The following is a 24,054-nucleotide window of genomic DNA, read 5'->3' on the forward strand; positions in this document are numbered from 1 at the left end:
TGTAGTGAACCTAGGCCCATGTCAAAACTGACCAGATGGACAGAGACTGTTATTTCATTGATCTGCATCCAGAAATACAGTTTGAGCCATCTGGAGACTTTCTTTCTTGAAGTAATCAAGTAGAAAAGACAATTCTCTATGATCATTACTATTTTACAAATGTTTGATAATCAAATTGTGTTAGTTCACTCAATGTTTACAGGTTGAAGAGAACTACTCATTTTATTTACATAAACAGTAAGTAATGATTTTTATTCCTCATTCAAAGAAGAAATCAGGGTAATATGCATTTCTTGATTTTTCTGTCTTCAATGAGCAAGTTTTGTAAGTATGTTAAAGGTCGAGTTTCGGTCAACTAAAATGTTTACTGAGAAGAAATGTCATGTTTAATCTTTACAGAAGATACAGGAGAGTTTGACTCCACGAAGTCTGGTTTTCTCCAATAATCTTTCTGTCTGTTTTTAAACAATCTCATTCTCTGCCCTTGACTTTGATAACACCTTACATCACAAACCACACCTCTGATCTGGTCTATCCACCAATCAGAAAGCTCTAAAATGACCCGGAAGTCAACTCATTTAAATGTGGCAACTTCCCGGTTCTCGCTAGAGCTAAAGAGTGAAAGAGAGTAACAGAGTTAAAGAGTGAAAGAGAAAAAGAGTTGCAGTTCTCCTGGAGAAGAGAGATGAAAAACTCTCTGATGCAGTTCTTGGAGAAGAGTTCCAGAGTTTAACTCTCTGAAGAGAGTTCTGAAGGAGTTCAGAATTCTGACATTCCAGGATGCAGAGAGGATTTTGGGAGTATAACTTCTGTTTGGATAACCTCGCACGACTCTCTAAGGGTTTGGCTGTCCTCATGGAGACGCTGAAAGAGTCAGAAAGGAACCCTACGCCGACGCTGATTTTATCATCAACCAGGTAGAAGGTTCTATTTTCGACCAAGTGTACCGTGGCCAAGCTGATTCCCCAAAGAGCGTGCACGTTTCTGGTCAAACAGATTAATTCCCTCACACATCTCTCTGTAAGATAAATCTCCATTTTCCATCTTAAACTCTCCTTTCTCCTAAAATCATTACAGATATTTTAGAAATATCTGAAGCAAAGTTCTCAATCACTGCCGTGTGATTGATGTCTACTGTTCTGCTGAAAGTGAGAACAATCTCTGTATTGTTCCAACTTTCTGTGAACTTGCCATTGTTATTGTTTTCATATTTTGCCAAATTAATGTAAATGTTTTATGTTAAACTTTGATTCTGCAAATAAATGACCGCATTCATTTGATGGGTCAAAGATAAATAACGTCTCTCGTTACATTTTTGTTAAACTCAACGCACGACATTTACACAGTCAGAAAAATGAAGAACCCGTCTTAAAATGTATGAATATATACGCATATGTCATACTACAAGTGCATAACTGAACATGATTATTTGAAGGTTGGCGTTTTTTGTATTAAAAACACTTGTCTTTCATTGGTGGGATGAAATATGCTAATTTTTTGGGACAGGCATTTTGGGTTTTCATGAGCTGTATGCCATAATTATCAGTATTAAAACAATTAAAGACCTGAAATATTTCAGTTGGTGTACAATGAATCTGAAATATATGAAAGTTTAATTTTTATCATTACATTATGGAAAATAATGGCCTTTATCACTATATGCTAATTTTTTGAGAAGGACCTGTAGACACAAATCCATTGTCTGAGACATGAGAATATCATTAGTTATGTTTACTAGTGCTGTTTCTGTGCTATGATGAGCTCTAAACCCTGACTGAAACTCTTCAAAGATAGTGATATCTTTTCGTGTTTGTGGTTGTGCACAAGTATGAGAAGTACTATATGTTCTTTTTGTTCAAATCTGATTTTCTCTGTTTGTGTAAAACTGAGAGGTAGATTTGATCTTGATACTGATTTTGTTTTTCCCCTCAGGTGTATGACAGAGTAGCTGGAGAAGAAGTTCTCCCACTGGCCAAGCGCTTCTGGAGGCTCCGGTCTCACTGCGGTCCTGTGGCCGGCACCATTTTCGCCTTTGTTGCAATTTTGGACTTCCTTTTCCTGCTGCTTCTACAGTGGTTGATACCAGATCGGTTCATGGATGTTGCTGTTGATGGCACTGGCCCTTGTGGACTGTGGAGACAGAGAACGGGAAAGCGAACTGAAACAGAATCCAAACGTGCCATGAAGCAAGCAGAGATATTATAAACGACTTAAACACGATGAAAGCACAATGCCTGTCCTTCAGTTTGGACTTAGTTTTTTTCCATCAAAGATGGTCCAGTGCTAGATTAGAGCTGGTTTTTACAAAAATGTTTTATGAAGTTTGATTTTCCACTGTTGGAAAGCCAAACTGGAGTCACATCATTACTTTACATACACTGTAGTCCCTCATTTATCGCGGTGGATCCGTACCCTGAAGCCCCACGATAAGTGAAAAACCGCGAAGTAGGAATAGTACAAGTAGTAAGTAGTCCATCCATCCATCTTTACCCGCTTCTTCCATTTTTGGGTCGCGGGGGTCACTGGTGCTCATATCCAGCTATCACTGTGCGAGAGGCGGGGGACACCCTGGACAGTCCATCACAGGGACACAAAGACAAACGAGACAAACAACCATTCACTCTCTTACTCACACCTAGAGACAATTTAGAAATTTTAGAGTTACCAATCAGTCTAACATGCATGTTTTTGGTCTGTGGGAGGAAAGTGGAGTACCAGGAGAAAACCCACGCATGCACGGAGAGAACATGCAAACTCCCTTGTCCAGGATTTGAACCAGGGACCTGCTTGTTGAGAGGCAGCAGCTCTACTAGCTGTGCCACTGTGCTGCCCCGGGGCTGAACTCATGATCCAGAAGTCCAGCCTGCACACCCTCCCAACTCGCCAGCAGTCACGTTGTTATTTATTATGTAACGTGACACTTTTAAAACTAAACATATTAAAATGTGATTATTTGATCATACAGCAGCAACATCAGATCCATGTTAATCAACAACGTTCAACACCTGAAAAAAATAACTGAAATGTATTTTTGATTTTGGAAAATGTCTCTTGTTATAAGAAGGGAGAGACTTAAAACCTGTACTGCCCTGCGAGAGGGCGTTTGTCCTTTGTGGTCTCAACTCTGGGTTCATCTTGTGTGTAGTTATAGTAAAACATATGAAGCGAAACAAGCTCTGGCACTTGTTTAACACTGGAGCCTGTATGATGGGGGAGGGAAAGTTTGTGTTTTTATGGTGCCAAACAGTTTTTAAACATGGCTCCTACATGAACTCATGTAAACCATCAACTTCAAAAACACTACCAGGCCAGGACAGCCGACTCAGGACCAGAAAGCTGCGGCCCAACTCCCAGCAAAATGCAGAGAACCATTTTCTTCATTGTATGGGGACATACAATGATGGCAACATATAGCACTTATAACTTTGTTTACATTTTTCTTAACAAAAAGGGACCTTGCATTTTATCACTGGCACTTAAAAGTTTATACGCTCTTTTTTAATGTTTTTCATGTCACTTTTACACTCCATGCTGGGCTGAACAGATGAAGTCAAAACTGGTACATGTACACACACAGGGAAGCAAAGCTATGGTAGAGCTCATTAGATGGCTTGTAAATTAGTTTTTGTGACAGTATTTATTAAAGCAAATGGTTTTTTTTCCAAAGTAGCTTTAACTTATTGCAACCTGTGAGGTTTTTTTCCCCAGATGATTTGTATGTCTTCAAGACAGTTTAAACTGGGAAATAAAATTGACTTTCCAATGAAAAGAAATGTGTTTATTAGTGTTTAAACTTGACTAACTAGACTGATTCTGAGAGTTTGTTTTTCCAACAAATTAACAAAAATAACATAACTCAGGAAGGAAGCACTCCAGAAATAAACTGCCTTCATGAAACAGGAAGTGATGGAGATCAAATGTCTTTCAGTGGAAATTTACAAAAAGATCATGACTGGAGATTTAATAATCATGCCTTTGGAAAACCTTTAGTTATGTAAACAGAACTAAGACAACAAATATAAATCTCTATATGAACTGGTGTATAAATAATAGATTTAATTTTTGGAGCCGAATATTCTGAATTTAACTTTTCGAAGTACATGCAGTGTTGCTTTATTTGAAGAGGATACTGTGTGTTGTAATCTTAAATTTGGCTCTCAGCTGTCCTTTAATTATGTAAACAACAACAATGTACAAAACTTATTCAAGTCTCTGCTCTTTCCTGTTTCACTCACATTTTGGGTTCAGGTCTTGTGCGAAATTCTGTTCCCCTGAAAATCTGTTCCTCCTTTGTTGGGAGCGCACACTGCAGCCAGAGAGGTGGATCCGACTGTCTCCTGGTAATAAACACATAAATAAACTCAATTAAATAACAAATAAACCTGATCTTGGGGTTACACAGTTTTGTGTTGTTTTTTAATAGCAGAGAGAATTCGTGTTTTTCCAACTTTTGTCATGTTAGCCTGACAAATATCAGCCACCAAACAGTTTTACAACACATCGTGTGTATTTATAATTTTTTATTGCTAATATAAAAGGATGGAAGCTAGCTGATAGCAGGACACGAAAAAATAGACTTCCTGAAAAGATAATCAGGTAATCAGGTCTCTCTCGTAAATGGGTGGCTCAATGGGATTAACCTGTATAAATAAAGGTTGAATGAATAAAGGCTTTGGTAAATCCCATTCAACATGACAATACTGGATGAAAGATGTTCCTAATTGCTATTTATTGGTAGTTATGTCTGTTTTTTGTCAAAAATAATCATATCTAGCATATAACCTTAAAATATCTAGCATTCTGTGATATATAAGAACATAGTTCCTCTCTTTTCAAAGGAGAAAAAAACCCTTTTAGAAACATCAAAGGGGAACACAAGATTTCAGCCTGAAACTCACACCCTGTAATGTTTTACCCCAATCATCTTGACATTTAGGTTGTTCAATCCCATCACACCTTAAGAATTTGAAAACATTTGCTCTTTATTTGCCAAAGTTACCTTAAGGGAACCGTTTCAGCCGTCTGAAATGATCAGTTCCCCCTCCATAACATGGGAACAAACTATTTTACCAGAATGACATTGATATGACTGATTTTTGTCAGACATGTCAGGCATAAATGAACATGACAAAAGTTGTAAAAAAACAAACAAACAAAAAACACTGATTCAAGTAAGAGGGCCGGCAATCGAGGAGGGGCGTACCAAAGAGACCATCTAATCACAAGCAGAACTGGTTTGTTCCACTTTGGAGTAAGCTGTTGGAGGAAGAATGAGTTTTGTTGTGCGTTTCCTTGACTGACGAAGCCTTCTGGATCGAAGGTGAAACATTTCAGCACAAAAAAAGAAACTGTCCAGATGACCTGACTGAAAAATGTTGGATTTTATACCTGGATTATTGAGCATGGACTTTGTTGAATCTCTCTGTGATTAAAAAAACAACACGAAACTGTGTAAGAAAAATCCAAAAAAGTTCAATCTGGTCCTCTGGACATTCAAAAAAACAAAAAACAAAACAAAGCAAAAAAATCTAGATCTGTTTTTTGTTTTTTTGAATGTCCAGAGGACCAGATTGAACTTTTTTGGATTTTTCTACCTGGATTATTGAGCATGCATCAGGATATGTGTAAGAAAAACCTCACACAAGACGAGGTTTATTTGTTATCTATTTGAGGCTTTTTATTTATTTATTACCAGGAGCTGTTGATTAAAATGAAAGTTACAGACGGTCTGATCCACCTCTCTGGCTGCAGTGCACGCTCCCCACACAGGGGGAACAGATTTTCACAGGGGGACAGACCACAAGACAAGACCTGGACCATTCAAGCTACTATTGTTATGCTTAAGAGGAGGGGGAGGTGACCCAGAACCCAGATAAGAGGGGGATGAAGGATGACTTCAGGTTTCTATTCAGTATTGGGCAAACTGCAGTTTTGTGAAGAAGTCTGCTGTTGTTTTCCTGATGGGTTCAAGTCCGACTCAAGTTTCGAAGAGGCCAAACCTTTTTCACATCTACGGTGGTCTGCCATGCAACTCTTTAATGGCTGGTGAGTTTAATTTTTGTATCTTTATTTAAAATGTGAGAGAAAAGAGGTTAAGTCAAATTTTGATTTATCTTCATATCAAGTTTGGCTCTGTGGTAGTCAACAACCAGGGTGTGTGCTGGTTTCTCATACTTAGGATTAAAAAGTTCCCCTAAAACTTGAAAAAACAAACAAACAAAAACAAAAAACAACAAAGCACTGACTCACATACAGTGCCTTGAAAAAATTATCCATATCCCTTGAACTGTTCCCCGTGTTGTCACAGTAAACCACAAACTTCAAAGTATTTAGAATGACAAAAAAGTAGCACATATTTGTGAAGTGTGTGTGTGTGTGTGTGTGTGTGTGTGTGTGTGTGTGTGTGTGTGTGTGTGTGTGGGGGGGGGGGGGGGGGGGCATGTTGTTGGTACAGTTTATTTCCAATTTGTTACAAGAAAAAAAAAGACCTGAAAAGTGTTGCATGCATTTGGTTTCAGCCCTCCTGAGTCAAAACTTTATAGAGCTGCCTTTTGTTACAACTACAGCAGCAAGTCCTTTGGGGTAAACTGTATCTACTGATACATGAACATTTTGACTTAAACCACTTCATTGTTGCTCTGTCTGGATGTTCCTGGTTGTCCTGCTTGAAGGAGACTCTTCCAGTCTCAAGTGTTCTGCAGCCTCTATCAAGTTTTATTCTGTTTGCCCAGTATTTAAGCTCCATTTTCACATCAGTATTGACCAGCTTCCCTGGCCCTGCTAATGTAGTATCCCCACAGCATGATGCCGCCACCACCATGTTTCACAGTGGGGGCGGTGTTTTCAGGGGGATAGGTATCTGCTACACAGTGTTTTGCATTTAGGCCAGAAAGATGGTCTCATCTGAGCAAAGCACCTTCTTCCACATGTTTGCTGTGTTACTTTTTTGTTCCTAGGGGCGGCTGTGGCTGAGTGGTTAGAGCAGTCGTCCTCCAATGCAAGAGTTGGGGGTTCAAATCCACCAGCAGTCACATGCCGAAGTGTCCCTGGGCAAGACCCTGAACCCCTCGTTGCCTCCGATGTGTGTCCCATCGGTGTATGAATGTGATAAAGCACTGATTAGTCTCAATAGAATGATTTGTTCAATTAGCTTTGTAGAGATCTAGCAGAGTGCTGCATGAATGGGTAAATGAGGACACAGATTATAGTGTAAAGCACTTTGAGTGTCTCCATAATAATAATAATGTCATCACAATGTCAGCACTGTAGGTTCCCATACAATGGCGAAACAAGTATCTGCATTTAACCCATCCACCACCATGTGGTTCAGTGGGCAGCTATTGAGGGCGCCAGGGTGCATTTTGGGGATGAGGTGTGCTGCCCAGAGACACCACGTGATATGCAGTGACTGGGGATCGAACCTGGGACTTCCGGGTCCCAGGCCGGCTGCCCTGCCTCTAGACCATCTCGGCCCCATGATAAAGGCGCTATATAGCCCATTTGCCATTTACCATTCCTTTTATGGTCTAGCAAACTGCAAACAGGACTTCTTATGGTTTTCTTTCAGGAATATGTTCAGTGCTTTGGATGTTGTTTTCAATTCAGTTCAGTTTATTTATACAGCGCCAAGTCACAACAGAAGTCGTCTGAGGGCACTGTACAAAAGCATTCACATATATTATTAAAGACATTTACGGTAGTAAAACTTATTTATCTAAGGAAGCCAGCAGAGTTTAATCTTCATTTTGTCGCAGTCTCCCATCCTGAGCTAGCACAAAGGCAGCAGTGGAAAGTAAAAACTCCCTCTTAACAGGAAGAAATCTCCAGCAGAACCAGGTCCATCATCACCATCTTCTTCAACTGGCTGGGGTTTGAAAGGACAGGAAGGAGAAACAAACAAACACAGAATGGCAGGTCCAGGTGAACTTTCTATTGGAAGAAAGACAAAAAGCACATGTTAAGATAGAAATAATTACAATGCAAACAGACTAGAGCAAGTAAAGACAGCATCAACAGCAAAGACAGAGTCAGAGTTTCTTTATTGTCATTCGCACCTCATGTGGTACATGTGGTGGAGCGAAATTATGTACGCAGGGTCCCAGTTACATCCAACAATAAAATGTATAAGAAAAACAGTAATAACATCTAAGATATGAACTAAGAAAAACATCAACTAAATATACACTAAGCACTCATAACATAAAAACATTGAACATCAGCACAAACATGAACATGAGTCTGTGAGCAGATGACAGGAAAGACAGGAAATGTGGTCAATTTGTCATCCAGCAGTCTAAGGCTACTGCAGTTTAACTAAAATATAGCTCAGGAAACCCAAACCAACCCTAACTATAGGATTTATCAAAAAGAAAAGACTTAAGTCTAATCTTAAAAGTAGGCAATGTGTCAGGCTCTCAGACAGAAACTGGAAGTTGGTTCCACAAGAGAGGAGCCTGATAACTGAGAGATCTTCCTCCCATTCTGCTTTAGGAAACTCTAGGAACCAAAAGTAAACATGCAGTCTGAGAGTGAATTACTAGGAAAGAATGGGACATTAAGATGTGCAATATAAGATGGAGCTACATTTGAGAGCTTTGTATGTTAGAAGTAAGATTTGGAATTCTATACTGTATTCTGTTCTGAATTTGACAGAGCCAGTGGAGAGAAGCTAAAACTGGAGAGATATGATCTCTCCTACTAACTCATGTTAAGACTCTGGCAGCAGCATTTTGGATTAACTGAAGACTTTTTAATGAAGTTTGTGGACATTCAGATACAAAGTAGTAAACAATTGCAATAGTTCAACCTAGAATTGATAAATGCATGAACCAGTTTTTCTGCATCATTTTTGGACAATTTTTTTCTAATCTTAGTTATATTACCGTTACTCAGGAGGAGGAAAGCGGTCCTGGTAATATATATATATATATATATATATATATATATACAGTGGTGGGATGTAACTAAGTACAAGTTCTTCATTACTGTACTTAAGTACACTTTTCATGTATCTGTACTTTACTTAAGTAGAGTTAAACATGGGTACTTCTTACTTGTACTCCACTACATTTTACATTAAGTATCTGCACTTTCTACTACACTACATTTCTATAATGTGTTGTGTTACAAGTTACATTCACGTTGCAACTTTTTTATTTGTTTGTTAATTTGAAAGTAACCGATGGCGAGAGGGGAGTTGGTCAATTGAATCACTGCAAAGTGGGCAGGTAACATTAGACCCACCTTCAAGAAGAGCTATATTCTGAGCTGGGCGCACACACAGCACCGCTAACACACCCAATATGGATTCCACCGAGGAAAGTCAGCCAGAAGATACAGTACGTGCCACTCATGGCCTTATTGAAAGACTATTGAAAGTCTATTGAAAGACTATTGAAAGATTATTCATTCACAGATTCTCTCTCCCAAAAGAGCCAGGCTGGACTTAAAAATCATTGAAAGCCAACTTCTTCTGAACTTGAACAAGAAATTTCCTGATGCATGCTGAATAATCCAGGTAGAAAAATCTAAAAAACTGTGCCTGCAGTCAACCTACTTCACATATGGGGAGCAATATTATAGGCAGAAACATGGGTGTGCTATGGGGTCTCCAGTTTCTCCTATTGTTGCCAACCTGTACATGGAGGAGGTAGAAAAGAGAGCCTTGACGTCCTTTTCAGGGACACCACCAAGTCATTGGTTCAGGTATGTTGACGACACCTGGGTTAAAATCAAATCTCAGGAAGTCCAACATTTTACTGACCACATCAACTCTGTGGATAAATACATCAAGTTCACACGAGAAGATGTAAAAAATGGCAGGTTGGCTTTCTTGGACTGTGAGGTCTCAGTCTCTGATAGAGGACATTTGCAAACTGAGGTGTACCGCAAACCCACCCACACAGACCAGTATTTGCAGTTTGACTCCCATCACTCTTTGGAGCACAAGTTAGGAGTCATCAGGACTCTGTACCACAGAGCAGACAGCGTCCCCACTAGCTCAGGAGCCAGGCAGAAGGAGAAATCCCACACAAGACAGGCTCTAGAGCAATGTGGATATCCTAACTGGGCCTTCCTGAAAGCAGAGAAGAAACCCAAACAGGACTCCAGTCAGCCAACAGGTGAAAAGGAGGAACCCAGACCCAGACCAGTGGTCATTCCATATGTTGAGGGAGTATCAGAGAAACTGAGATGTTCATTTTCTAAACATAACGTCCCAGTGGCTTTTAAACCCCAAAATACATTACTGCAAAGACTGGTTCATCCCAAAGATCCAGTCCCCCGGCACAAACAGAGCAATGTTGTGTATGCTGTTCAGTGTCAGGAGGGTGATCAGTCTTACATCAGGGAAACTAAACAACCACTGGCCAAAAGGATGGCCCAGCACAGAAGATCAACATCATCAGGCCAGGACTCTGCGGTCTACATTCATCTCCAGGCCAGCGGTCACTCTTTCAGGGATGAAGATGTTCACATCCTGGACAGAGAGGAACGATGGTTTGAGAGAGGAGTAAAGGAGGCCATCTTTGTGAAAAGAAATCGTCCATCGTTAAACAGGGGTGGAGGCCTCCGGGTTCAACTGTCCCCCTCTTGCAATGCTGTGATTGCTAGTATCACTCAGCCCTCTGTGAATAGTAAACAGCCATCAGTGTGCTAATGATCCATTGTTAGGCTGATGGTCCTTCTTGAGCATGTGATCAGCTGGTTTTGGTTGTCAGCAGGAAAACTGGTTGATCCACTCTGAGACGGTGCTATTTAAGAGACTGAGCTGAATACAGCACCTCAGACTGAGGAAGTCTCTCGGATGAGAGATGAAACATTTCTACATTTTTTTGTTGATTTTGCTTTGTTTTGGTTTTTTGAATGTCCAGAGGACCAGATTTAACTTTTTTAGATGAACAAGAAATTTCTGCTGCAATATTAAAATGTGTCAGTTCATGGGTTGTTAGGACAGGAGACAAGAGATGTCTCCAAATGACTCGACACTTTGTCCAAGTTATGAAAATGGTGTCAGGAAGTTAAAATATTGTTCACTGTTGACCCATTACAAGGTTGAATAGACAGTATTTGAACTAGAGTTGATGACAAACTGGAGTTGAAATGATCAGAGCCTGTTCCTTTGTTAGTTGTGTCTAATGCTCCTTTTTTCTGTCAGACAACTTTTACTTAAAAGTTTTTACTGCAGTTAAAATGACACATTGGTTTTGCTTTGTGTTAAATAAAAACTTTCAAAGGTATAATCATTCCTCTTTCTTATTTTGCTTAATGACATTTAACTTTGCATGTCATCCCTGAAATTATGATGCTTAGAATCACAAATCCAAGTGTGAACTGTGTCACAGAGTAAACACAATAAAAACATGTATTATCTGCAGCATCGTTCATTAAAATGGAACAACACTATTAATGTATTACAGAAAATATACATACGGTAGGTACACTTAATGTTACTGTAGACCATTGCATTAGGTAATACATTCAACAAGTACTTTTACTTTTAATACTTTTAAGTATTTTTAAAAGCAAGTACTTATTTACTTTTACTTAAGTAAAAATGTTAATGTGGTACTTCTACTTTTACTAGAGTACATTTTTGTCTGTTTATTTGTACTTTTACTTAAATACAGTGTTTGTGTACTTTCTCCACCACTGTATATACATATATATTATTTTATTTATTTATTTATTCCCCAAAATAGCACAAAGTCTTTTTACGTTAGAACTGGAGGCCAAAATAATGCCACCCAGAGGAGGAGAAAGGCTGCAAAATTTATTCCTAAGATGCTCAGGTCCAAAAACCACAACTTCTGTCTTGTCTGATTTTAAAAGCTAAGGGTCCTCCAGATATGTTTTTAAGACATGCTTGTAGTCTAAGTAACTGACTGGATTCATTGGATTTCATGGATAAATATAACTGTGTATCATCAGCATAACAATGAAAATTCACCCCATGCTTTTTAATAACTTTATCTAATGGAAGCACATATAAAGTGAAGAGTATTGGTCCAAGCACTGAACCCTGAGGAACTCCATGACTAACTTTGGTGTATTAAGAAGATTCGTTATTTACATTTACAAAATGGAATATATCAAATAAATATGATTTAAATAATTTTAGAGCCGTTCCTGTAACCCCAATATCGCATTCAAGCCTCTGTAGTAGAATATTGTGATCAACTGTATCAAATGCAGCACTGAGGTCTAACAGGACCAGTGTAGACACAAATGCATTGTCAGAGGCCATGAGAATATCATTAGTGACTTTCACTAGTGTTGTTTAGGTACTATGATGAGCTTTAAACCCTGACTGAAACTCCCCAAACAGATTATTTCTTTTCAGATGTTCGCACAACTGATTTGCAACTATCTTCTCAAGAATGTTTTAGAGGAATGTTAGATTAGATATAGGTCTATAATTGGCCAGATATCTTGAATCAAGATCTTTTTTTTTTTTTTTACCAAAAGTTTAATTACAACAACCTTAAAGTGCTGTGGTACATAACCATTCATTAGAGACGAATTAAGCAGATCCAAAATGTGGACATTAATTAGGGGAAATACCTCTTTGAACATTCTTGTTGGGAAAGGATCTAACAGACATGATGGTTTGGATGAAGCTATTATTTGTGGCAATTCAGAGAGCTTAACAGGACAAAAAAAAAATCAATTTCAATTCAGTTTATTTATATAACGCCAAACAACACACCACAACAGAAGTTGTCTCATCTGACAGGGAATCAGAGGCAATAGTAGGAAGTGTGAATTTTCTCTCTGATTGAAATACTTTTATTTATAAAGAATCTCATGAAGTCATCACTGCTTATAGCTGTAGGATACATGGCTCAATATAGATGGGACTTTTCATTAGTCTAGCTACAGTACTGAACAGAAACCTGGGGTTATTTTTATTCTCAACTATTAAAGACTAATACTATACAGTTCTAGCTTCACGGAGAGCTTTCTTATATGGCAGCAGGCTATCTCTCCACGTATTTATTTATTTTTTCATGAGAGGAGTGCCATTTTCTCTCCTGGTTTCTAGATGCCTGTTTTAAAGTACGCAACTTAGAAATGAACCAAGGAGTCAGCTTTCTCTGAATGATTACTTTCTTTTTCAAAGGAGTAATTTTATCAAGTGATGTTTGCACTGAAGTTGTAAAATTATCAACCAGATCATCTAACTCACTGTTCTCTAATGCGTTACTCTGCAAGACAGAGGAAAATAACGATGGAAGAGATTCTTTAAATTTGGTTAAAGTGTTCTTTGATTTAATCAAATTGCACTTGTTAAAACCAGAAATAATTTAGTGGTTTGAACAGTTATTTTAAATTACTTAGGGATTTGTTGATATATTCAACAAGATAACTTAAAGAACTCTCCCATCAGTACTATACCGTGTCTTGTGAAAATGTAAAAAAGTCCAAAGTGTATTTACAAAGCTCTGCATTAGTTTTCAGACAGACAGTCAGTAACAGTTATGTGTTCATTTTCTATGTTTCAGACTCCTGGTCAGACAGAACTCCCCTCCATGAAGCAGCTTATCAGGGCAGACTCCTTAATCTCAGGACTTTCATCACTCAGGTAAACATAGTACCGGTACTTAATGAGTTTTACATCAGTCGTACATGAAATAAGATGAATACCTGACAGTTACTGCATTTTTTGCCTGCAGGGCTTCCGCGTAGACACACTCACCATGGATAGAGTCTCTCCTCTCCATGAGGCTTGTCTTGCTGGGCATTATGCTTGTGCCAAGTTCCTGCTGGACAACGGTGCAAATGTGAGAACTTTTAAATAAGATTTATTCAAAGTTTATTAAAAACGTAAACTTGCAGGTTCTAGTTTGTCTGAATTCAAGCATTGCGATTACACGTTTTGAGTAGTCACAAAAAAAGTTTAATTGTGTCATCCGTACATTTTGAGTACTGTATTTTCCGCCGTACCCGTCGCACCGCCCTATAAGTCTCATCAGTCCAAATATGTCTAATAAAGTGGAAAAATCCATAAATATGTTGCTTCGCCATATAAGTATCATCTATTATACGTCACCGCTGACAACCCAGAAATGTGGGCCGGTGTGCAAAAAATTGATTGGCTGCCAAATGGCGGCCGCGGGAGTGTGCACGGGAGAACTTTAATGAGAATTTAACAAGATTAACATTTAAAAACAATTATTTGTTTGCTCAAAATTATAGCAAAGGTGTGTCTCAGTCTAACTTTTCCTTAATAAATGCAGTTTAATGGTCAAATGGTCAAATCAGCTGCATTTCAAAAGCCCATTTGCAGCTGCGGGAGTGTGCACGGGAGGACTCGCTGTGCAATTCTTTAAAATTTAACAAGATAACCACCTAAAAACAATTATTTGTTTGCTCGGCTTTATAATAAAGGTGTGTCTCAGTGGAACTTTTACTTAATAAATGCACTTTGACGGTCAAATCAGCTGCATTTCAAAAGTATTTATGGCCTCGGTGCTCCGGGAGCGCGCAGAGGGAGGAAATCAGGAAGTAGTAATGCTGCGCATTTCTTCGAAATTTAAGAAAATAAGCACCTAAAACAATTATCTGTTTGCTCACAGGGTGTGTCTTTTGTGACAAGGTGTGTCTCAGTTGAACTTTTACTTAATAAATGCACTTTAATGGTCAAATCAGTTGCATTTCGCCAGGGAGGCGCAACGAATTGAAGCTGATTTGACGGTTGCTCCAGGTGAACTGGATTAAGGTGTCAGGCTATGGCAAGCCGACTGTGTCATTAATAGCCACTTTTACCTATTACATCACACAACGGCATGCCATACTGCTCCCGTGCCATATAGCAGCTGAAAATAATAGTGTTCAATATTTTCAATCAGAATGAATGAAAACTGTCATATCTCAGCAAAAAATTGGTTTATAAATATGGGGAAAAAATCCATAAATGGGTCGCTTTGGCGTATAAGTCGCAGGACATGCAAATTATTGCAAAAAACTGTGACTTATAGCCCCAAAAATATGTTAGTTCTGTGTGCCTATGTGAGTGGTTAAATAAATCTCATGTCCCTTGTAGGCAGAGGCAGTTTCAGCAGATGGTGCCACAGCTCTTTATAACTCCTGCAGCAGTGGAAGTGCTGCATGTGTCAGACTCCTCTTACAGCACGGTGCATCCATCTACACCACCTGCCAGCTTGCTTCACCCATCCATGAGGCTGCCAAAAGAAGTGTGTTAAAGACGACTGAGCATAAAGGCTTGACGTGTTCCAGCACAGGTTTGTGCTGTATGTCTGTTCCCTGTATTTCTTTTTAATTTTTTTTGGCTCCAGATCACAGAGATTGTCTGGAACTGCTGTTGGCCTATGGAGCTCCTATTGATGTGGAGCTGCCAGATGTGGGGACCCCACTGTACTCCACCTGCATGGCCCGAGCTGCAGCATGTGTGGAGCTGCTGCTACGTTCAGGTAACAGTCTACACTGAAGTATCAGGAACATTTAAAAGAAATATACACCTTGTGCTCACACATAGCAAGAAACATGCTCAAGTTGAGCAACAAAATGTATCAGTATTTTTTTTATAAATGCCACAGGTGCGTTCTGACAGAACAATGGTGTAGAGCAGGGCTATTTAACTACACTGCTCAGGGGGCCACAATTACTGAAAGCCAACAGATCAGGGGCCGGACATCCATCAGTTAAAATCATTATGTAAATAAAGCAAGTATTACAATGATCTGTTACCTTTTAAATTAGTTTATTTTGCTGCATTGAATCATATATGCAATAAACAGAACCCCAAAGTGTAATTCAAAGAAATTAGGTTTCAAAATTTATTTCCTTGCAATAAAAGTATTAATATTCTCGTGTGAAACAATATTAATAACAAAAAAGACACACTATGTCTCCTAGTTAACACAAATATTATTCTGCCATCTCTGACTTGCCGAATCTTTATGTTAAAAACAAAAAAAAGTTGACTGTTTTTTATGTTAAACAGCAGGAGTCCTTGCTGAAGAATGCTTGGCCTGGCTTGGCCTGGCCTGGCCTGGCCTGGCCTGGCCTGGCCTGGCCTGGCCTGGCCTGGCCTAAGTCAATGTTTTCAGTGGGGAAGGGTCTCTTCTTAAAGTGTTCTTTTAAATGCTCATGAAAATGGTGAAATTTATGATGGGCACATACAAGCATTGCCTCTCTGACTGAAATATTTCCATTTCCAATTGTTTAAAGGTCCTTCTCACAGATGTTTTCTAGTGATGGCAACAGCAGTTCTTTTGAGTGTACTGACTCCCTAGAATAAGTTCATTAAATTGATTCGGTCAAAAGATTCATTCACCAAATCCTTCAGTTCATGCAGTTTATTTGTGCAGTATGTGAGTGAGTGACACAAAGCCACTTCCAGCATAGTAGTACGTGACCAAACCACTCCTCAGTGGCAGTTCTTTGCATGTGCGCATGTGCAAATGGGCAGTTTGTTCAGTGAACGAATCACTCCCCTGCCCTCTCTGACAGACTCCCCTCTCTGTGTAGCCTATATTCGCGAGTGACACAACAGCACGTTCACTAAACCTAAATGCAAGTCCTCTTTCTTTTATGATGATGATGATTATTATTAAGATGTTAATAAGAACACAGAGCATCTGGTCTATAGGAAAGATTGAAATAAAAATTGCGGAGTTTATCAATAAATGTAAAAAAGATTGGGAGATGAATAAAACCATAAACGTTGCAGCTGTAGTCTGCCTGCACACTCAGCCACCCCCGCTTCACTGCTGCAGCTTGCCCTGCTTTGAGTCTCACTCGCTCTTCTTCTGTCTCCTCTCCTCATTACTTTGTGTACTTTAATATGTTAAGATAATGGGGGGAGGGGGGGCTGCTTTTATTTTCATATTCATTCATTCATTCAACCTTTATTTAGACAGGTTAATCTCATTGAGCCTCGGTGACTCATTTACAAGAAAGACTTGATTTCTTAACAAAAATGATGACAACAACGGATACCAACGACAACAATAGACAGTCATAAAATAGGCATAGGCATACAAATTTAAGTTTCTCTCTCTTTTTTTTTTTACTAACCAAAACAAAATGGCAACCAAAAGGACAATCAAGAGGAATAGTAACAAACAAAGCCAGATTATAAGGCAATTTAGAAAACTAAAAACAGGAACATGTCTGTGTTGGTTTTTGCCAGGAACTTAAGAGAGTTTTAAAGTCACTTAGAGAGGTCATGGCCTCCCTGCACTGGTTACTGGTTCACTTTTGAATCCAGTTCAAAATACTCTTGTATGTCTACAAATCACTGAACAGTTTCGCCCCCTCCTATCTCTCTGATCTGCTACAACCGTATGTCCCACCACGTTCCCTGAGGTCAGCGGACCAGTTGCTCCTCACAGTTCAAGGAACTCGTCTTAAGTGCAGAGGTGACAGGGCCTTCTCTGTAGCAGGACCAAGACTCTGGAACGAGTTACCTCTGTCTGCTTGTCAGACAGGCCCCCTCCCTCTCGGTTTTCAAGTCCCGTTTAAAAACCCACTACTATTCGGTAGCTTTCAACACCAGATGATCTGTGTTTTGAACCTGTATGCTCCACACTGGTTAGTCGTCCTTATCTGCATCATTTTTATGTCTATATTTCTGATTTACTTCATTTTGTATTTTGCTTTGTAAATGGTAAATGGTAAATGGACTGTACTTATATAGCGCCTTTCTATCTTATTAAGATACTCAAAGCGCTTTACAACACAATCTGTGCCTCATTTACCCATTCATACAGCACTCTACTAGAGCTCTACAAAACTAATTGAACAAATCATTCTAAAGAGACTAATCAGTGATTTCTCACATTCATACACCGATGGGACACACATCGGAGGCAATGAGGGGTTCAGTGTCTTGCCCAGGGACACTTCGGCATGTGACTGCTGTGGGGTTCGAATCCCCAACTCTTGCATTGGAGGACGACTGCTCTAACAACTCAGACACAGCCGCCCGCACTCAGCCACAGCCGCTTGTGTGTTGTCTGTTGTTCTGTCTGTACAGCACTGGTTGGCCTTGTAGCTGTTTTAAGTGCTCTATAAATAAAATGGTATGGTATGGTAAGGTTGAGAGCTTCAGGTCTTTTTGTAAGATATTCCAGGAAACATGAGCGGAGTAGGAGAAGGCTCTTTTGCCTAGTTCAGTCTGCATTGAGGGAACACTGCATGTAATAATGTCCTGAGAGCGCACGCTGTAGCTGCACTCACGCAGAGACATGTAGGAGGAGATGTATGAAGGCAACAGACCAAGAAGTGATTTAAAGATGAAAATGTACCAGTGGGAGAGCCTGCGTGAGGTTAGTGATGTCCAGCCAACTAGTGAATACAGGGTGCAATGATGGGTACGATAGTTACAGCCAGTTATGAATCTTAATGCACTGTGATAGACAGCATCCATCATCTGCAGGGTGCTTGTAGGAGCATTCATATAGATAATGTCACTGTAATGAATGGAGGGAAGGAAAGTCACAGTCACAAGATGTTTCCTAGAATTCAGAGTTCGACAGGATCTATTTCTGAAAAAGAAACCCAGTTTTACTTTCAGTTTCTTTACCAAGTTTTCGATAGGGGACTTAAAAGAGAGATGCGAATTGACCAAAATACCCAAATATTTATAGAATCGGCAAATGCAATAGGAACACCATTTGAGGATAAAATCAGAGGAAGAACTGATGGGACTGACTTCCTGTTTGGAAAAAAGCATCCCTTTGGTTTTATTGGCAATTAGGACAAGTTTGAGACGGAACAAATCAGACTGGATGATGTCAAAGGCGGATTTCAAAAGCTGGAAAGCTTTAACAACTGTTTTAGCTCGACTATAAACAACTGTGTCATCAGCATAGAAATGTAAGGATGCATCAGGGATGCTTTGACCTACATTACCTATGTAGATTGTAAAGAGGGTGGGTCCTAAGACTGAGCCTTGTGGTACACCATTACTGACTGTTAGATAACTGGAGGACATACCATTATGTTGAACACATTGCCTCTGATCTGAAAGATAATTAGAGAACCAACCAATGGTATATGGCTTGACTCAACATTAGCCATTAGCCTGGAGTAACAGATGCCATTACCAATGGCATGAGAGCATGTCCCCGGAGGAGGAAACAGTTAGAATCACTCAGGACAAAGATAGAGTGTGTTTCGTTCAATGAGTGATACGTGTACCCGGTAGTTCATTTGCAGTGAACGAATCACAAGTCACATTCGCTCAGGGGTCAATAACAGTCCCTCCCCACCCACACGGCACAGATTCACATCATGAAGGAGTCGCAGAACACGGAGGTTCCACTCCTGACCCGCACTCTTGCGTCAAGCTCAACTGAACTGAGAAAAGAACAAATAAGTTAATAAAGTGATTTGGTTCAGGTCAGTCACTCAAAAGATTACCATAGTTCATTTGAACGAATTGTTCATGAACGACACAAGACAAATGGTTTCTGATTATTGTTTTTTTCTTTCTTTTTTAATGAAGTCATCAGCGGGGCCGAACTTATGTGGCCCATGGGCCTCCAGCTGAATAGCTCTGGTGTATATTCTCAGTCATCCTATGTAGTTAAATAGAAGACAACTGGTCTTCTCTTGGTTCTTTAAGACATTTCACCTTTCATCCATAATGCTACTTCAGCTCTGATTATGGGTTGGGAGTTTTAGGTTTATAAGTTATTATTATGATCACAATTATAGAGCTATTAGGTCACATGAGTCACTCACCCACCCCTCCATCAGGTGAGTCATTTGAGTCGTTTTTGCTGCCGAGCTTGTGTTCAGGGGTTTTATTCTTGGGGTGACACAGTCTCTGTGGGAGAACATTCTTGGGTTTGAAATGCACCAGAAAATTGGGCTTGGAAAACAATATTTCAGATTTTTCAATACACTTACAATCACATGTGTGTTTTCTTGATTTCCCCGATGCCCAGTTAAGGTGTCTGCAGGTTTGGAATGCTTCCTCGACACGTTTGTGTCCCTTATCCTTTTTTTCTGTCCTCACAGAGACCTATTCTGCTCAATGCAGTCAAACTCTGATAACTGAATCTGAGTTCCAGTAAGTGGTAAGAATCAAAAAGCAGATTTTGGTCTTTGTGCAGGTTTCCTGCAGACTTCAGTGTTGAGGTTTCTACTCCTCTGATGTACTAAACTGTCCAGGAAAATGTAAATTGTTGTGTTTTGAATCCTCCCTGAGGATGATGTTCACTGAGATAATGTGTTCAGTAAAAGCTTCCTCATCTTTGACTTGGATTTTGACCCTTGTGTCATCCATGAGCCTAAACCAGTGGCTTAGTGTATTCCCTGGCAGGAGTTCAGGGCTCTCTGTTCTCCATGAAGAGATTGAGCACAGTGGGTGAAATTGGGGTTTGCACCACAGACCATGCTTCTGTCTGTTAAAGTTACCATTGCAGTTATCTTAGCAGGATTGAGTAGTGGTCCTTTTTCCTGATATATACTTAACATTAATGACTACATCCTGATGCATGCTCAATAATCCAGGTAGAAAAATCTAAAAAAGTTAAATCTGGTCCTCTGGACATTCAAAAAAACCCAAAACAAAGCAAAACAACAAAAAATGTAGAAACGTTTCGTCTCTCGTCCGAGAGACTTCTTCAGTCTGAGGTGCTGTTTTCATCTCAGTCTCTTAAATAGCACCTTCTCAGAGTGGATCAACCAGTTTTGCTGCTGACAACCAAAACCAGCTGATCACATGCTCAAGAAGGACCATCAGCCTAACAATGGATCATTAGCACACTGATGGCTGTTTACTGTTCACAGAGGGCTGAGTGATACTAGCAATCACAGCATTGTAAGAGGGGGACAGTTGAACACGTAGGCCTCCACCCCTGTTTAACGATGGACGATTTCTTTTCACAAAGATGGCCTCCTTTACTCCTCTCTCAAACCATCGTTCCTCTCTGTCCAGGATGTGAACATCTTCATCCCTGAAAGAGTGACCTCTGGCCTGGAGATGAGTGTAGACCGCAGAGTCCTGGCCTGATGATGTTGATCTTCTGTGCAGCAGAACAGCACCTCAGAATGAAGAAGTCTCTCGGACGAGAGACGAAACGTTTCTACATTTTTTGTTGTTTTGCTTTGTTTTGGGTTTTTTTGAATGTCCAGAGGACCAGATTTAACTTTTTTAGATTAATGACTACATTTTTCTAGAAAACTTGTCAACAATATTACCTCCCACTGGTGATGACTTATTATTTAACAAATAAAAATCAGCTGGGCATATTCACCAACTTCATGTCTTGGAATTGTGTTCCTGTAGCAATAACTTAGACCTAAGTAAATCAAACAAACATATTTTATGGTTTTACACACGCACACACACACACACACACACACACACGCACGCACGCACGCACGCACGCACACACACACACACACACAACAAGAAAACTACAAGAAAACTGTGTCCAAATATTTGCTGATGAAACAAACTATGACTGACAAGCTCAGAAAAAGCAGATCCATCTGCAGCTTTTGTTCCTGCTGCAGCCTGATGGATTTTAATTTTTTTTATCCCTATGCTGCCCTTTTCTGCACCCCACTTTCTCTTTCCATGGCAACAGAAATCTGTGTTTCACAGCTCACAGCAGCACATGCATTTTATAGCTTTTCTACTCGGTCCCATTTGTAGAAATGTCATATGTGGCAGCTAATTATTTAACATTAATCATAACTCTGTTCCAAGTTTTCATCTCTTCACTTTTTCTTTAGTCACTGGGTTTTTTTTCCAGTCAAGCAGATGCTGAGGGCGTTTTACTGTTTTGTAGTTTTACTGATTTTTATTTTTTTTTTGTATTGGCCATTGGCGATGGCAAATCAATGTTTTTCAAGTTCAAGTTTCTTTATTGTCATTCACATCACATGTGGTACATGACGTGGAACAAAATTGTGTGCTCAAGGTCCCAGTTTTGCCGTGTGCATTTATTTGCCTTTACTGTAAACAAAGTTTCTTGTGAACCAGAGGACAAATTTTAATGAAACTTTCAGACAGTATCATTGGATGAACATCTACAGATGATTAACTTTTGGGCTCATCCTGAGTGTGGCTGCCACAGCTAAACAATCTACACAGAAATGGCTACAACTCCATGATTTTACAGATATTGAGCCAAACTTTGGTGAGGTAGTAGCTGAGAGTCATTCATAACATCCTCCAAGCACCAACGGATCATAAGTGATATTCCACAAGAGTGAACAGAATGTAATTTTCAAGGTTTAACAAACGACTACGCTGTCATTTCTCAACATATGATGTTTTTTGTATAAAACTTGAAAGGTGAAGGGCAGTATGCTTTCCTTCTTGAAACGCTCATCTTTTAATCCTTGTCTGCTTTTGTTTTCACATAGGAGCAGATGTCCACCTTGGATGCGGACAAGACAGTCCTTTACATGCTGCAGCTCGAGCCGGAGAGTCAAAGGTGGTTGAACTCCTGTTGGACTTTGGAGCTGACAGGTCCTACAGGAACGCAGATGGAAAGACCCCTTTAGATCTTTCAGTGCCCAACAGCACGGTTCAAGTTGCTCTGCAGAAAACAGGTGTGTTTTATGATTTACTCAAATCCTTGTCCTTGGCTTGTTTTTCTGATTTATTTATTTGTGGTTAGTTTTAGCAGCTGTGTCCTCCTTCCTCGGCTTAGGTCCTCGCTCTTTGTCCCAGCTGTGTCGTTTCTGCATTCGTCGTAGCATCGGATGGAACCGGCTGCACAAAGCCTCCAGCCTCCTTCTCCCGCTCAGTATCAAGGACTTTCTCCTCTACCAATAAGACGTGAGGCTGGCTGCGTGCCGCATCAGCTGATTCATCCATCATATTTGTTTTATTGTTACTGACCTATAAAAGACAAAAAAAAAAAAACCTCAGAGAGATGGATATTTATTTATTTCAGGATACAGATGGTTTTACCATTAAAACATTTTTCATTTTAGGAACCACTTAAAGGAACAACTGGACAAACAATCCAGGGTTTTGTATTTGAAATAAAGCTGCTCATTTGAAACCTGGATATCGGAAATCATTTTCAGCATGTTTTTCAAGGTGAACTGAGCCATTTCCATGGTTTTATATTTTACTCTCTTCCACATGTGCTGAATGAAACCTTTGTTGGTGGAAATGTTAGAATTGGGGCTGTAACTTCACGGGGTGCTGTCGATCAATCAATCAACATTTATTTATAGAGCCACTTCCAACATCCAAAAGGTGCACAAGGGGCTGCACAATACAAAAGTTAAAAACAAACAAAAACAATAAAAAAAATGCCAGAGAGCCACTAGGTATTAAATGCCTGCCTGAATAAAAAAAGGGTTTAAGATTAGATTTAGAAAGGCCCAGATCAGTGATGGAGCGCAAGTCCTGAGGTAGTTGGTTCCTGTAGGGCAGGCATGGGCAAACTCTGGCCTTATACGGCCCACTGAGCTTTTTAATTGGCCCGCCAAACTTATCCAAATTATATTTTAAAAACTGCATTTAATAGGGAAAAACACTGGTGTAATTTTACCTGTAGTTCTTGCATTTCTGCAGTAGAGGCGCACTACAGACACTGTTGTGTAGTCATTCATTCAACCTTTATTTATACTATTATATTGGAGGTAAAGTAAAAGTGTAGAAGAAGTAATTTCTTCTTCACTCTTTAGCGTTGCCCTACAAACTCTTCTGTAAAAATGAGCTTATCAAAGAAAAGAAGAGTGGACAGTGAGTGCAGAGTGTTTAAAATGGAGTGGACAATAATATGTTTTCACAGAGGTCCAATCAAAGTCAGTGTACGCCAAGAAACTGTTGCAGTTTTCAGAGTACAATATCAGCCGTCACTCTGCTAATATGCTAGCAAGCCTTTCGCCGAAAGCGAGTTTTTAAAAGAATGTGTGGCGTAACAATCATGCTTCTCTTGTAGCAGTCTTACAAATATACAAGGGGATTTGGTCTCAGGTGTCAGGTAAAATTTAATGATCACTCTTAATTTGTTAACAAAATAATGATTCAAACATACAGTATAATAATAATAATAATGTCATCACAATGTCAGCACTGTATGTTTCCATACAATGGCGAAATTA

At 39.6% G+C, this 24,054-nt stretch overlaps 2 protein-coding genes across 2 annotated transcripts in view; both read left to right on the top strand.

Annotated features, from left to right (window-relative positions):
• The window catches only part of piga (phosphatidylinositol glycan anchor biosynthesis, class A), a 17,647-nt gene extending 15,209 nt beyond the window's left edge, over nucleotides 1-2,438 (top strand). The window contains exon 7 of the mRNA XM_037686516.1: nucleotides 1,933-2,438. Coding sequence (XP_037542444.1) covers nucleotides 1,933-2,205 — 273 coding nt within the window. The 3' untranslated portion in view covers nucleotides 2,206-2,438. The remainder of the gene's footprint in view (nucleotides 1-1,932) is intronic.
• Nucleotides 2,439-5,960: 3,522 nt separating this feature from the next.
• Nucleotides 5,961-22,768, top strand: asb11 (ankyrin repeat and SOCS box containing 11). Its single transcript, XM_037686185.1, has 7 exons — nucleotides 5,961-6,045; nucleotides 13,503-13,582; nucleotides 13,674-13,781; nucleotides 15,044-15,194; nucleotides 15,297-15,431; nucleotides 22,354-22,542; nucleotides 22,644-22,768. The coding sequence occupies exons 1-7, from the start codon at nucleotides 5,961-5,963 to the stop codon at nucleotides 22,766-22,768; spliced, it is 873 nt and encodes a 290-aa protein (XP_037542113.1).
• Nucleotides 22,769-24,054: the final 1,286 nt, after the last annotated feature.

Source organism: Nematolebias whitei, chromosome 13 (genome assembly GCF_014905685.2).
Source record: "Nematolebias whitei isolate Nwh7 chromosome 13, NemWhi1, whole genome shotgun sequence".
Classification (NCBI taxonomy): domain Eukaryota; kingdom Metazoa; phylum Chordata; class Actinopteri; order Cyprinodontiformes; family Rivulidae; genus Nematolebias; species Nematolebias whitei.